Consider the following 13,221-nt stretch of genomic DNA (forward strand, 5'->3'; position numbering starts at 1 on the left):
GTTCACTTTTAAAAAAACAATACTTAATAATCTGTTTCCAAACTTAAGAAAGGGTGACAGCTTCAGTCCAAAGAATAAATAAATAAAACCTGATAGATGTGTTTTGCTTTTTTGCCAAGAGGCCAATTTATGGAGCCCAAGCTCAGAGTGGCACTTCATTCACACTGCTATAGATTTATTCGTACAAATAAGAGTGCGGGCTTAAACCATATACACAAAATGTCATTGTAAACTACTACCTGATGAATCTCAAAGTAGTTTTTGTTCCTTTCTCAAAGCTTTATTGCATGCAAAGTGACTGGCTCAAACATCTGGTCTGATTGGTATAATTTTAAGGTTCGTTTCAGATTGTACAACAGAAGTGTGAGAAGCAAATTGCCCACCATATTTAGCCTTAATTGTTAACATATGAAATCAGTTCTGTTTGGGTGTTTTGCACATTTTTCTGGGCATGCCATTTTTCTGGGCTTTAGTGGAAAGCATATGGGCTTAGTTGCTTGAGTGCAACATTGGAAGCCATGTCATTATTTTGGCATTGCTGGGATGTTATGCTGACCAAGTATAGACAACAAACAAAACTATTTTGTGCTCCCTGTGCTTTGTGAATTTGCTGTCTGTGTTAATTATAGCCCACTGGACTCTTTATTGTGGTTCCCACATTAAGTAGCTGCCAGTGCCAGAATTTTCATTTTCTCGGCACGGCCGAGTGTCAGTACGTTGTAGCTGTCTCAGTTTGGTACTAATCGAGATTGTTGCCAACAATCAGAATAGTGGTGAAGAAGAAGAAGAAGAAGAAGAAGAAGAAGAAGAAGAAGAAGAAGAAGAGGAAGAGGAGGAGTTTGGATTTGATATCCCGCTTTATCACTACCCTAAGGAGTCTCAAAGCGGCTAACAATCTCCTTATCCCTTCCTCCCCCACAACAAACACTCTGTGAGGTGAGTGAGGCTGAGAGACTTCAGAGAAGTGTGACTAGTCCAAGGTCACCCAGCAGTTGCATGTGGAGGAGCAGGGAATCAAACCCGGTTCACCAGATTATGAGTCCACTGCTCTTAACCACTACACCACACTGGCATAGCGAACATTCTGTAGATCCCAGTGAATTAAAGGATGAAAGCGAGTGGCTTGGTTTAGTGAAAAAGTGGCTTTTCCTGGTTTGTGAAATTGTAGAGGAGCCTCTGGATTGTGGACTCCTTTCACCATGGGCAGGAATAAATGACCAAATCAGGGAGATTAACCAGGAAGTTGAATAGACAGAGAACACCGAGTGAAGATTTGCTCATGATCTTGCCATGGTGTCCATACACAGATTAGGGAGTAATCTGTGTAGCTGTTAAAATAAACTATAATAGCTGCTATTTGTTTTTTTCTGTCTAAGTATTAGACTAAACCTGCTGAAATTACATCCTGCTATAGTGCAATGATGCAGTATTTATTTATTTTTAAATGTTGCTGGATATTTGTGTATGTGGTTATACAAAGGGTCCTTCTAAGCACCCATAAAGGCACACCTTTTAAAAAGGGCTATACAGTGGTACCTTGGGTTAAGAACTTAATTCGTTCCAGAGGTCCGTTCTTAACCTGAAACTCTTCTTAACCTGAGGTGCCACTTTAGCTAATGGGGCCTCCCGCCGCCACCACGCAATTTCTGTTCTCAACCTGAAATTAAAGTTCTTAACCTGAGGTACTATTTCTGGGTTAGCGGAGTCTGTAACCTGAGGTACCACTGTATTCACAGTAGCACCAATCCAGAACCAAAAGCAATCATTGTCTCTGTGTAAGGGGAGAGGTACTACACTTGGGAATAGCTATACTGTTTTCCCCCCTGCTTGAAATGAGTAAATCAGTCAGAGGACATCACTGGAGTGGGTGACTGTAGAGCTTTCAAAGTTAAATAACATTTTGCAAAGCAGCAAAATACCTATGAAGTAACATGGTATTACTGTAAGGGAGATGAGGTAGCTCTGTTAGTGTTGGACAGTTTAGAAGAGAACTGTCTGGGTTTTCTTGTGTTTGAATGCTATAGGAGTTTGTGTACATGTTAAGAATTATTATTTTTTAAGTGTGAGGGGAAGAAGCATTAAAATACTATGGTAAGGGGAACAGATGAGCCTCCTCACTAGTGATGTCAGGCTATATAACTTGCAAGGGCTGTGAGTGATTTTGTGAATAGTTATTACATGCATTAATAATGATCAATCGATTGATCAAGTTAAATCTCTTCATTTGATGAGGTAATTAATTCTCCTGAGCGAGAATTATGTTTGAGATACAGTTTCATTTGTAGAGCAGAGTGGTGAGTCATTGGCTTCCACCTAGCTTTGTTTCTTCCTGATTTGCAGTGATAGAAATCCATCAGGCCAAATGATTAATGTACACTAGTGATATATTCTACAAATGATATCTTACTGCATTGCAGGGGTTGGACCAGATGACCCTTTAGGTCCCTTCCAGCTCTACAATTCTATGATTCTAAGCACAGCTGAAATATTCTCTAGAATCCAGACACCAGGAAGTACTACCATATATTAGAAAATATTTCACTGCGTTATGAATTTTGCAGACAACGGGCCTTCATCAGCAACTTTAGATTTGCTATGGTGTTCTCAGATTTATGGAAGAACTACAACTTGGTTCTCTTGTTTTGTAATGAAAAGTCATTTGAAGCTATACTGTTGTGACTCATATTGTATCCTTTTCCTGGTTGTTTCTCTCATATCCCTGTACAGATGTCAAAAGAATATACGTTCAAAAATACTTAGGATTGTAGCCACAGATATGTTTTAGTAAAACAACTCATTAAACTGATCCCGTTGTGTTTCATAAACAGGACTGATTTATTTGTATTTTTAAAAATGTTTTACAGTTTTAATGTAATTATTAAAATTCTTTGACAGGGCTTTGCACTGGAAAGTAGCATATAAAGAAAAAATAAAAATAAAATTTTGAATGAATTATCTGATGCCTGTTAAAATGCAGTTTGAAAATTTGGTTGTAAATTTAAGATAGTGTGTAAATTTGGGGTGAAGAGGTGTGCTCTCCACCCCAAATTCTTGAAATTTCTCTTGTATGTAGAAACATCAGTTGCAAGATGTACCATAAACATGAATGCCATCATTGGCTTCATTAATTTCAGTTACGGAAGTAGATGACTATATATGCATATATTTATTTGTACATAGAAATGGCAAAGGCTCAGAGCTGCAATCACATGTCTCCATGTGAATATCAGAGCTGGGTGGACACTCTGGAGAATACATGGGGCTCTATAGATGGAGGCATTAGCCTTCCAATTTCTGTATGCTATTAGTTTTTCCTTGCATGTTTGGTGGTTAGCCACCTTCCATTTCCTTGCAACCTTACAGCATGTCTACTGAACACTAGTTCCTCACATCTATTGCCATCGTTAAGTGTTCTCTTCTCATGTAACAGTTGCCATGTGGAGAGATAATTAAAGTGAATTTTATGTAGCAACTATAAATGTGTAAACAGGCCCTTGTATGTTAGATGTTATGACCATCAGTGTGACAGGTTTTGCTCTAGAATGAGCATTTTATCAGAACTTTGCTCTGCTTTATTATTTTGATAATTTCAGGAATTTAACCTGGTGATTCACATCCATTGTGCTCAAATAGCATTACAGTAAGCCCACAACTTATGCACATTCAATGAACTTGGCCAAAAAATTATGAAAAAAATTAAAGCGGGGGCAGACATCCAGGAAAAAAAGACTTTGGCAATCCCACCTTCCATTGTACCCAATGTGTTTTGACCATATACAGTTTTGGCTTTAGGCGTGATCCCTGGAACATAACCCCCTCTCCAGAGTTTTACTGTTGAGCTCTGCTTCCTATCAGCTTTGTGTCCTTGATTTTGCTGCAGAAATACTTGTGGAGATATCAATACTGTTGCTTTAATTTTGAGTAACGTTGTGAAGTTACTAAGACCCATCAAATCTGATATGTACGGGTATACAGACATGTATGGGGGGTGGGATACGGTTCTGGTTCTTTTCCCAATCTTCCTTGCCACTTCCAAATCCTTCTTTCTCTCCACCCACACTCCCACTGCTCCCATCATACGTGGATAGGTGTTGCCATGGGCAGTATAAGTATATATCCCCTCATTCCTTCAAAAAGGTATGCAGCCTCGAGGACTAGGTATCTTTTCATCCTTCCCACCACCAGAGAAAAACAGCACGAAGAGGAATGCATAAACACCCCTTCTTTCACTAGTCTTCCTCTCAGTCTCCAAGCTTGCTGCAACTGCTGTGTGTTAATAAGAAAAGTGGGGAAAGAATTATGAAGAGGATTTCATGAAGAATAAAATGACATTTTAAGTTATAGGCCTTTCCTGATTTTTTCAATAAATAGGCCAACCTTAGTCCATTTCTAATAGGCAAGGTGACATGTAGATACTAATTGTTGATGGCCATTTGATTCCAAACACTAAATATGCAAAGACTAGGACAAGCCAGACTTGCTTGGTCCATTATCTTAAGAAACCGTTCCAAAAGCAGCTTATGCTCATCCCCCACCCCACCTTTGTCAGTTTCACTGTGCAGCCAAGAGTTTTGTTATGCATCTTCAGTTGAAGTTGGCAGAAGCTAATGCTCCTAGATTCTGCACTGGGTCTTTTGCCAGCAGGACGTTTGAATTCTGACTTAAAACTACTGCTTTTTTCAGCCCTGTTCAGCAGCTCTGCAATGTGTAACTTAGCCTCCCACTATACCTGCTATAATGTAAACAAAGCTAGAATTCTACCTTTTCTAGGCAGTTTTTCAAGCTGTACCCATTTCCATGTTCATGCCCAGGAGCAGGATCTCAATTTAAAGCACCCCTTTATTCCTTAGCAGACAATAGTGGCTAAGGGAGTGTTTGAGGCCATGGGAACAGTAGCCGCAGGTTCCTTTCTCCTTGGTTAGTTGCTAGGAAGACATTGCTAGGCTTCACATCACTCCGCTGTTTGCTCCTTGGTTCAGCATCTCATATCCTTTGCTCTCTCCCCCTGTCATGGGGCCCATTCTTCTGTCTCACGTTGCAGAGGAATCAGTACCCAACCCACACACGAAGTATATGCTTCTCTTCTGTCCAGGACTTGTAAGAAAATTCTGGGCATTTGTAATAATATGTTAACAATTGTGGCCTAGAATATCAACAGATATTAAAATATAGCTATGCCCACAAACACATTAGATGTTTATAGAGAATGTACAGTAATCCTTGGATGTGTACTGTTGAGGCATAGTTTGGTTGGTTTGATGGTCTTCAGCAAGTCTCCTGCCTGTGAGTGTAAAAAAGAGAGAGGCAATAATATATACTACAGTGGTACCTCGGGTTAAGTACTTAATTCGTTCTGGAGGTCCGTTTTTAACCTGAAACTGTTCTTAACCTGGGGTACCACTCTAGCTAATGGGGCCTCCTGCTGCCGCCGCGCCGCCGGAGCACAATTTCTGTTCTCATCCTGAAGCAATGTTCTTAACCTGAAGCACTATTTCTGGGTTTGCAGAGTCTGTAACCTGAAGCGTATGTAACCTGAAGCATATGTAACCTGAGGTACCCCTGTATCTTGTAGGGTTGTTGCAAAAATGCAGAAAAAGTGGCCACAAAACACTATTGACACCTAAGGATGCAATCCCTTGTATACTTACTTGGTAATAAGTCGTACTGAGCTCAGTTGGACACAACAGCATAAGGGTAAATTGTATATCTGTTACCTTTTAGTGTAGCTTTTAATTCATTCTGCATAGATGTCAGTACTGGTGGACATACATGTTAGTCCTCAACAGATCTTTTAAGAATATTTTGTTTTTGTAACATGTGGCAAGTACCTTACCAACTTTCCCTTCCTCTACTTTTCAGGATGGTACGAAGCAAAAAAGAGAACGGAAAAAGACAGTGTCATTTAGCAGTATGCCAACTGAAAAGAAGATCAGCAGTGCAAGTGACTGTATTAACGCCATGGTTGAAGGCTCAGAACTCAGAAAGGTTCGCTCCAACTCTAGAATTTACCACCGGTACTTCCTTTTAGATGCAGACATGCAGTCTTTACGTTGGGAGCCTTCGAAGAAGGATTCTGAGAAAGCAAAGATTGATGTTAAATCAATCAAAGAAGTGAGAACAGGGAAAAATACAGACATTTTTCGTAGCAATGGAATTTCGGAACAGATTTCGGAAGACTGTGCATTTTCTATTATTTATGGAGATAATTATGAGTCTCTAGATCTCGTTGCAAATTCTGCAGATGTTGCAAATATTTGGGTCACTGGACTGAGATACCTGATATCGTATGGAAAACACACGTTAGATATGCTAGAAAGTAGCCAAGATAAAATGCGGACTTCATGGGTTTCACAAATGTTTAAAGAAACAGATATTGATAATTTGGGGCGCATATCCATGTGCAGAGCTGTACAGTTTATAAAAAATTTAAATCCTGGTTTAAAAACTAGTAAAATTGAATTGAAGTTCAAAGAGCTACACAGAACAAAAGACAAACCTGGTACAGAAATCACAAAGGAAGAATTTATTGAAGTCTTTCATGAGCTTTGCACTCGCCCTGAGATCTATTTTTTGTTAGTTCAATTTTCTAGCAATAAAGAATTCCTGGACACAAAGGACCTTATGATGTTTTTAGAAGCAGAACAGGGTATTGCACATGTCACCGAAGAGATAAGCCTGGATATTATTCACAAATATGAGCCATCTAAAGAGGGCCAGGAAAAGGGCTGGCTTTCCATAGACGGTTTTACAAATTATCTTACTTCTCCGGAATGCCATATATTTGACCCAGAGCACAAAAAAGTGTGCCAGGGCATGAACCACCCTCTATCTCATTATTTCATAAACTCATCTCACAACACGTACTTGATAGAGGATCAGTTCCGTGGCCCATCTGATATCACAGGATACATTCGTGCTTTGAAAATGGGGTGCCGGTGTGTCGAGTTGGATGTGTGGGATGGTCCTGACAATGAACCAGTAATTTACACAGGGCACACCATGACCTCGCAGATAGTCTTCCGCAGTGTAATCGACATCATAAACAAATATGCATTCGTTGCTTCGGAATACCCTCTTATTTTGTGCTTAGAAAACCACTGTTGTCTCAAGCAGCAGAAGGTGATGGTTCAGCATATAAAGAAAATATTGGGAGACAAGGTCCACACGCAGTCTCCAAACACAGAGGAATCATATCTGCCTTCTCCTGAATCTCTTAGAGGGAAAATACTAATTAAAGCCAAGAAGCTGTCTCCTAATTGTTCTGGGCTAGAGGGAGATGTCACAGATGAAGACGAAGGCGTAGAAATGTCCCAGAGAATGGGGAAAGAGGGTGTGGAACAACAGAATATTATCACAGTAAAACGGTTTCAGCTCTGCAAAGAGCTTTCAGAACTGGTAAGCATGTGTAAGTCGGTTCAATTTAAAGATTTTCAGGTTTCATTTCAGCTTCAAAAATACTGGGAAGTTTGCTCCTTCAATGAAGTGCTTGCTACCAAATATGCCAATGAAAACCCTGGAGACTTTGTGAATTACAACAAACGTTTTCTCGCCAGGGTTTTCCCCAGCCCTATGAGGATTGATTCTAGTAATATGAACCCACAGGATTTTTGGAAGTGTGGCTGTCAGATAGTAGCAATGAACTTTCAGACACCTGGATTAATGATGGACCTCAACATTGGTTGGTTTCGACAAAACGGTAACTGTGGCTATGTTCTTCGACCTGCTATCATGCGGGAAGAAGTCTCTTACTTCAGTGCAAATACGAAGGACTCTGTGCCTGGAGTTTCACCTCAGCTCCTTCATGTTAAGATTATTAGCGGACAGAACTTTCCTAAACCAAAAGGGTCAGGTGCCAAAGGTGATGTTGTAGACCCTTATGTCTATGTAGAAATCCATGGGATCCCTGCAGACTGTGCAGAGCAAAGGACAAAAACTGTGCACCAGAATGGGGACAACCCAATTTTTGATGAGAGTTTTGAATTTCAGATTAATCTGCCTGAACTCGCCATGGTGCGCTTTGTAGTGCTGGACGATGATTATATCGGGGATGAATTTATTGGGCAGTACACAATTCCCTTTGAGTGTTTACAGACAGGTTATCGCCATGTCCCCCTTCAGTCTTTAACAGGAGAAGCTCTGGCACATGCTTTCTTATTTGTCCACGTTGCTATAACTAATAGAAGGGGTGGTGGAAAGCCACATAAACGGGGCCTGTCTGTCAGGAAGAGCAAGAAATCCAGAGAATATGCCTGTATGAGGACTTTATGGATTAAAACCATTGACGAAGTATTCAAGAATGCTCTCCAGCCCATACGGGATGCCACAGATTTGAGGGAAAACATGCAGGTACCGTCTTTTATTCACTACCATTTATATGAGATTAGCATTTTACATACAGATATACTGGTGTAATTATGTTTCCATAATAAATAATGTGACATAGTTAAGCGTAGTAATGTGCTCAGAGGTTCAGTGACTTTGCAGACAGTTAAAAGTAAGGATTAGAGTTATCAGTGCCCTCAAGTGATGGCTGTAAGATACTCAGGCACGGATGCCACCCTAACTGGATTCAGCTTTTGTGCTCTAAGGTATTTTCTGTTATCTGACTGTTGTTCTGAAGGATGACTGATTATGGATATGTTTTATAGCAAGGTTGGCTAACTGGTTTTATTTATTTACAGTTGTTCCTTGGATCCCGAATGCCTTGCAAGTCGAACATTTTGGCTCCTAAACGTTGCAAACCCAGAAGTGAGTGTTCCGGTTTGCAAACGTTCTTTGGAACCCGAACGTCCGACGCGGCTTACGAGGGTTCCGATTGGCTGCAGGAGCTTCCAGCAGCCAATCGGAAGCCGTGCTTTGATTTCCGAATGTTTTGGAAGTCTAATGGACTTTCAGAACGGATTTCATTCGACTTCTGAGGTACCACTGTATTTTTATTTTTAGTAGTATTATAGACCTGCCCTTCACCCTAAGGTCCCAGGGCAAGTTACAGTGATAAAACAGTCCAACAATATTTTTGTAAAAAACCATTTGAAACAACTTATAATCACAAACTACCTCACTTTTCCTCCAAGGAGCTTGAGGTGGCATGGCACTTCTCCCTCTTTCCCATTTTATCCTCTCAGCAACTATGTGAGGTAAATTTTTATCCTCTCAGCAACTATGTGAGGTAAATTAGGCAGGTAAATTAGACAGAGGCAGGCAGAAAGAGAGAGAGAGAGAGAGAGAGAGAGAGAGAGAGAGAGAGAGACCCCTAGTCCAAGGTCCCCCAGTGAACTTCATGGCTGAGTCAGATTTGAACCTGGGTCTCCCCAGTCCTAGTTCAACACTTAACTATTACACCACACTGACTCTCATTTATTTTGGTAATATATAGCCTGATCTTCATTAAAATCTGTTCCAGAGTAGAATTTTAATCTCAGGGCTGCATTACATGCTGACTAATCTGAGGGCTACATCCCAAGGGCGCCTATGATCAACGCACTAGTGGGTTCTGATGCTCCAACCCCACCTTTGCCCCTTCTTTTTCATGGCACATATACTCACAGCACACACACAGCATATGCCATCTCACCCCACACATGGCTTGCAGAAAGCCCTCATTCCTTCTTCACAACACCTTTTTACCCATGGCAGATAGGAAAGAGGTTCAGGAGCTCAAGTGTGCCAAGGAGCCCAGCATTCGACTTGATGGAGCAATGGTATGCTGCAGCATCCTGAGGTGGACTTCTTCCTTTTTAGTGCCATGTGAAGGATGGGAAGAAAAAAATGCTCCCTCTGTAGCTGTAGTGTTCTAGCAGGGAGGGGGAAGTGGGGAGGGAAACTTCCCCCACCGCTCTGCCAGAGAGAAGGCCGTCTTCCTCCCTGGTGTCCCTTCCTCATGAGCGTTGAATGAAGTGCCTTTCCTTTCTATCCACTGCCACCGAACAGATTGGCGGTCTCTGGAAACCAGAGGGAGTACTCTGCTCTGCTCTGATGTTTCCCAAGCACACCCAGCTAGGGGTGTCAGAGAGTTCAGACAAAAACAGAAAAGAAATCAGAAATTGCTGCAGTTGGCATGTTCATGTGTGGTCAGGAATGGTAAACAAATGTGACTGGTCTTTGTTCAATGTTGTTCTTGTTTAGTTCTATGAACAGTAAGTAATTAATGACCTTTCTACACTGTTTTGACATTTCCTTTACACTGAAATGGATGATAAGATACATAAATAGTTATGCAAGTTATGTTAAATTGCGGGCAGCAAGATAATAACGTAGTACTTTGCAGAAGCCAGACTGCAGCAGAATGGATACGCTGTTGATTGTGGTGAATATAGGTCAGAACAGAAAGCTGCTGCCTTATTTTGATACTCCCACTGCTCAGGTTTCCAGTGCTCTGATCTGCTAAGTGTTAGTGGATAAATAAGAGGAGAGGAACTTTGTTCAGTGGCACTTCAAGGCTACCAGAAAAGGCTTGGTGGCTTGGATGAGGCTTGCAAGCCTGGGGTTCAGCATACCTGTTTTGCAGAAAATAGTTGTGTTTTGTTGGCTTGCAGTTGATTGTATGAGCTAAGTGCATCAAAAAGCATTGTGTTTATGGTGTGTGATCTAAAATGGCTCATTCATATATGCAAGCCATCACTTGATTCTGCAGTCATCAAGGGATGTAAAGGCACTTTATAAACTAGTGTCAGAGAAGGGGATAAACTTAAGATGTATGTTTACAAGTCCCCATATTAAATTGTTGCTGAGGCAAGACCTTCCATATCCTCAGCATTTCTATGTTGTTTCATGCACTGTCGTGTCAAGTAGGTTGCTGTTCTCATAGTTTGGTACTAAGCAAGTACTAATATTAGGTATTTTATTTAATGTTAAATTATTCTAGGATAATACTTCCTGCCTGTGATTCGTTTTACCTTGTTAAAGGATGAATCAAAGACTAAAGTGAATTGAAACAGATACACTAGCATTGGGCAGGATCAACAGATGTTGACCTGCATTGTAGACATCATAATACAGCACTGGAAAAATATATATCTGAAGAGTAATGTAAAATGACCCATGATCACTTAACTCCTAGAGAGAAAAAGTTTGCATGACAATATTGATGACTGAAAGCTTTTCAAGTAAAGAGCATGAGCTGGAATTTTGACTGTTTCTCTCCAGGGAGAAGAAATGATTACAGTACTGTCAACTGCAGCTGAAAAGTGGGATTACTTTAGAATGTAGAAGCATTCTAAAGCATATCTTCTTAATTTTAATTCTGGATAACTACTGCAAGCCTTGTTGGTACCTTAATTACTTCAAAAAAGTTGATGTTTCTGCAGAACATGGCTACAGATATGGGGTGTTTTATTTTGGTAGCTATTAGGATTGTACAATGAGGCTGAAATATATTAAACTAAAGATAATTGAGATTCAAATTGTGTATAAGTGAAATATAACTTCTTCCTTCCTTTTCAACAGAATGCAGTGGTTTTATTCAAAGAGCTGTGTGGCCTCTCTCCTGTAGCAAACCTCATGCAATGCATTCTGGCAGTATCTACACGCTTGGTGAGATCTGATAACACACCCTTGGTTGTGATGAATCTCAGCGAACAGTATCCCGTTATGGAATTGCAAGGAATCATTCCAGAAGTTTTGAAAAAAATTGTAACAGCATATGAAACAGTGAGTAGCCTTTATTAAACATATTTTAGACAATATATTTCTTTCAAAATATTAGTCTAACCTTCCAAATCACGTGGATGGAAGATCATTTGCATGAATGCAGAGGGTATAACAATGTTTTCGTATGAAACTGTAGAGATAATAACACATGAGCTGTGGCCTGTGGAAGTCATTGTTACCAAAAACATTTGCTTGATGTGTATCTGATGCTATGCTCATGTGTGTGTGTTACTGCTGTGCAATTTTATATATATGACCATGCTGTAGCTTTGTTTTTAGTCTGAGGGGGGAAAGAAAATGGTGTTGTTTTAAGGGTTTAGTTTTATTACAAAAATGTGAATCACATTACAGTGGTGCCTCGCAAGACGAAATTAATTCGTTCCGCAAGTTTTTTCTTCTTGCGAGTTTTTCGTCTTGCGAAGCACGGTTTCCCATAGGAATGCATTGAAAATCAATTAATGCGTTCCTAGGGAAACCGCTTGCCAGGCTGGCGGTGCGGAGAAGGGCTTTTCTCCCCACCGCAAGCCTTCAGCACAGGTACGGGAACAGAGGGGAAGGCGCGCAGCGCTTTCCCTCTGTTCCCGGGGCTTGCGTGGGAGGATGGTTTTTCCTCCCCACCGCCAACATTCAGAACAGCATTCTGAATGTTGGCGGTGGGAAGGAAAACCCTTCTCCCACCCCAAGTCTTCAGGACAGCCATCCGAAGGCTGGCGCGGGGAGAAGGTCTCTCCGCCCCCCCCCCACGCCAGGCTTCGGTGCATCCTTCAGAGGCTGCTGCCATAGTCACGCGTCACTTCTAAAGAAGCCCCCCGCGACCCTCTCCCAGGTGACGCGCGCCTATGGCAGGAGCCTCCATAGGCGCCCGTCACCTCTCCAGCCGGGAGAGCGCGCGCGGGGCTAAAGAAACCCCCCGCGACCCTCTCCCGGCTGGAGAAGTGACGCGCGCCTATGGAGGCTCCTGCCATAGGCGCGCGTCACTTCTCCAGCCGGGAGAGGGTCGCGGCAGGCTGCTTTAGCTTCTTTAGCTTCGGAGCATCCTTCCGAAGCCTGGCGGCAGGAAGAGGTGTCCCCGCCCCGCTGCCAGGCTTCGGAGGAGGTCCGAGGACAACGGGGAAGACGCGCTGCGCTTCCCCGCTGTCCCGGAGATTTCCCTATGGGCTTTCGTCTTGCGAAGCAAGCCCATAGCGAAATTCGTTTTGCAAAGCGCCTCCAAAACGGAAAACCCTTTCGTCTAGCGGGTTTTCCGTCTTGCGAGGCGTTCGTCTTGCGGGGTACCACTGTAGTTTCAATACCTGGTTCAGTTCAATTTTTAGAAACTTCTTTACAAGGTTTTTTTAAATATATATTTTTATTTGCTTTTCTGTTTTATCATATCATCAACACATACTGAGTTACACACAGGATAATAAGAAAAAATACATAAATATAAGACATATATATGTATATTGATGATAACATCTTATTCCTCCAATTTATTTGAGTCTTATAAACCTTAACTTTTACTCCCACTCTTTCCTTGGTTTCCTAACTGCTGTCTTTTACACTGTGTTATCTTACTCTACTAAGTTGTTT

General features: G+C 41.4%; 1 protein-coding gene across 4 annotated transcripts in view; it reads left to right on the forward strand.

Moving 5' to 3' along the window:
• PLCL2 (phospholipase C like 2) overlaps positions 1–13,221 on the forward strand; it is a 98,221-nt gene that overhangs the window by 65,760 nt on the left and 19,240 nt on the right. For all 4 annotated transcript variants that reach the window (XM_077937061.1, XM_077937063.1, XM_028750598.2 and 1 more), the window contains 2 exons: positions 5,860–8,346; positions 11,446–11,649. In XM_077937061.1, the coding sequence (XP_077793187.1) occupies positions 5,860–8,346; positions 11,446–11,649 (2,691 nt within the window). The remainder of the gene's footprint in view (positions 1–5,859; positions 8,347–11,445; positions 11,650–13,221) is intronic.

Source organism: Podarcis muralis, chromosome 12 (assembly GCF_964188315.1).
Source record: "Podarcis muralis chromosome 12, rPodMur119.hap1.1, whole genome shotgun sequence".
In the NCBI taxonomy this organism is placed as follows: Eukaryota; Metazoa; Chordata; class Lepidosauria; order Squamata; family Lacertidae; genus Podarcis; species Podarcis muralis.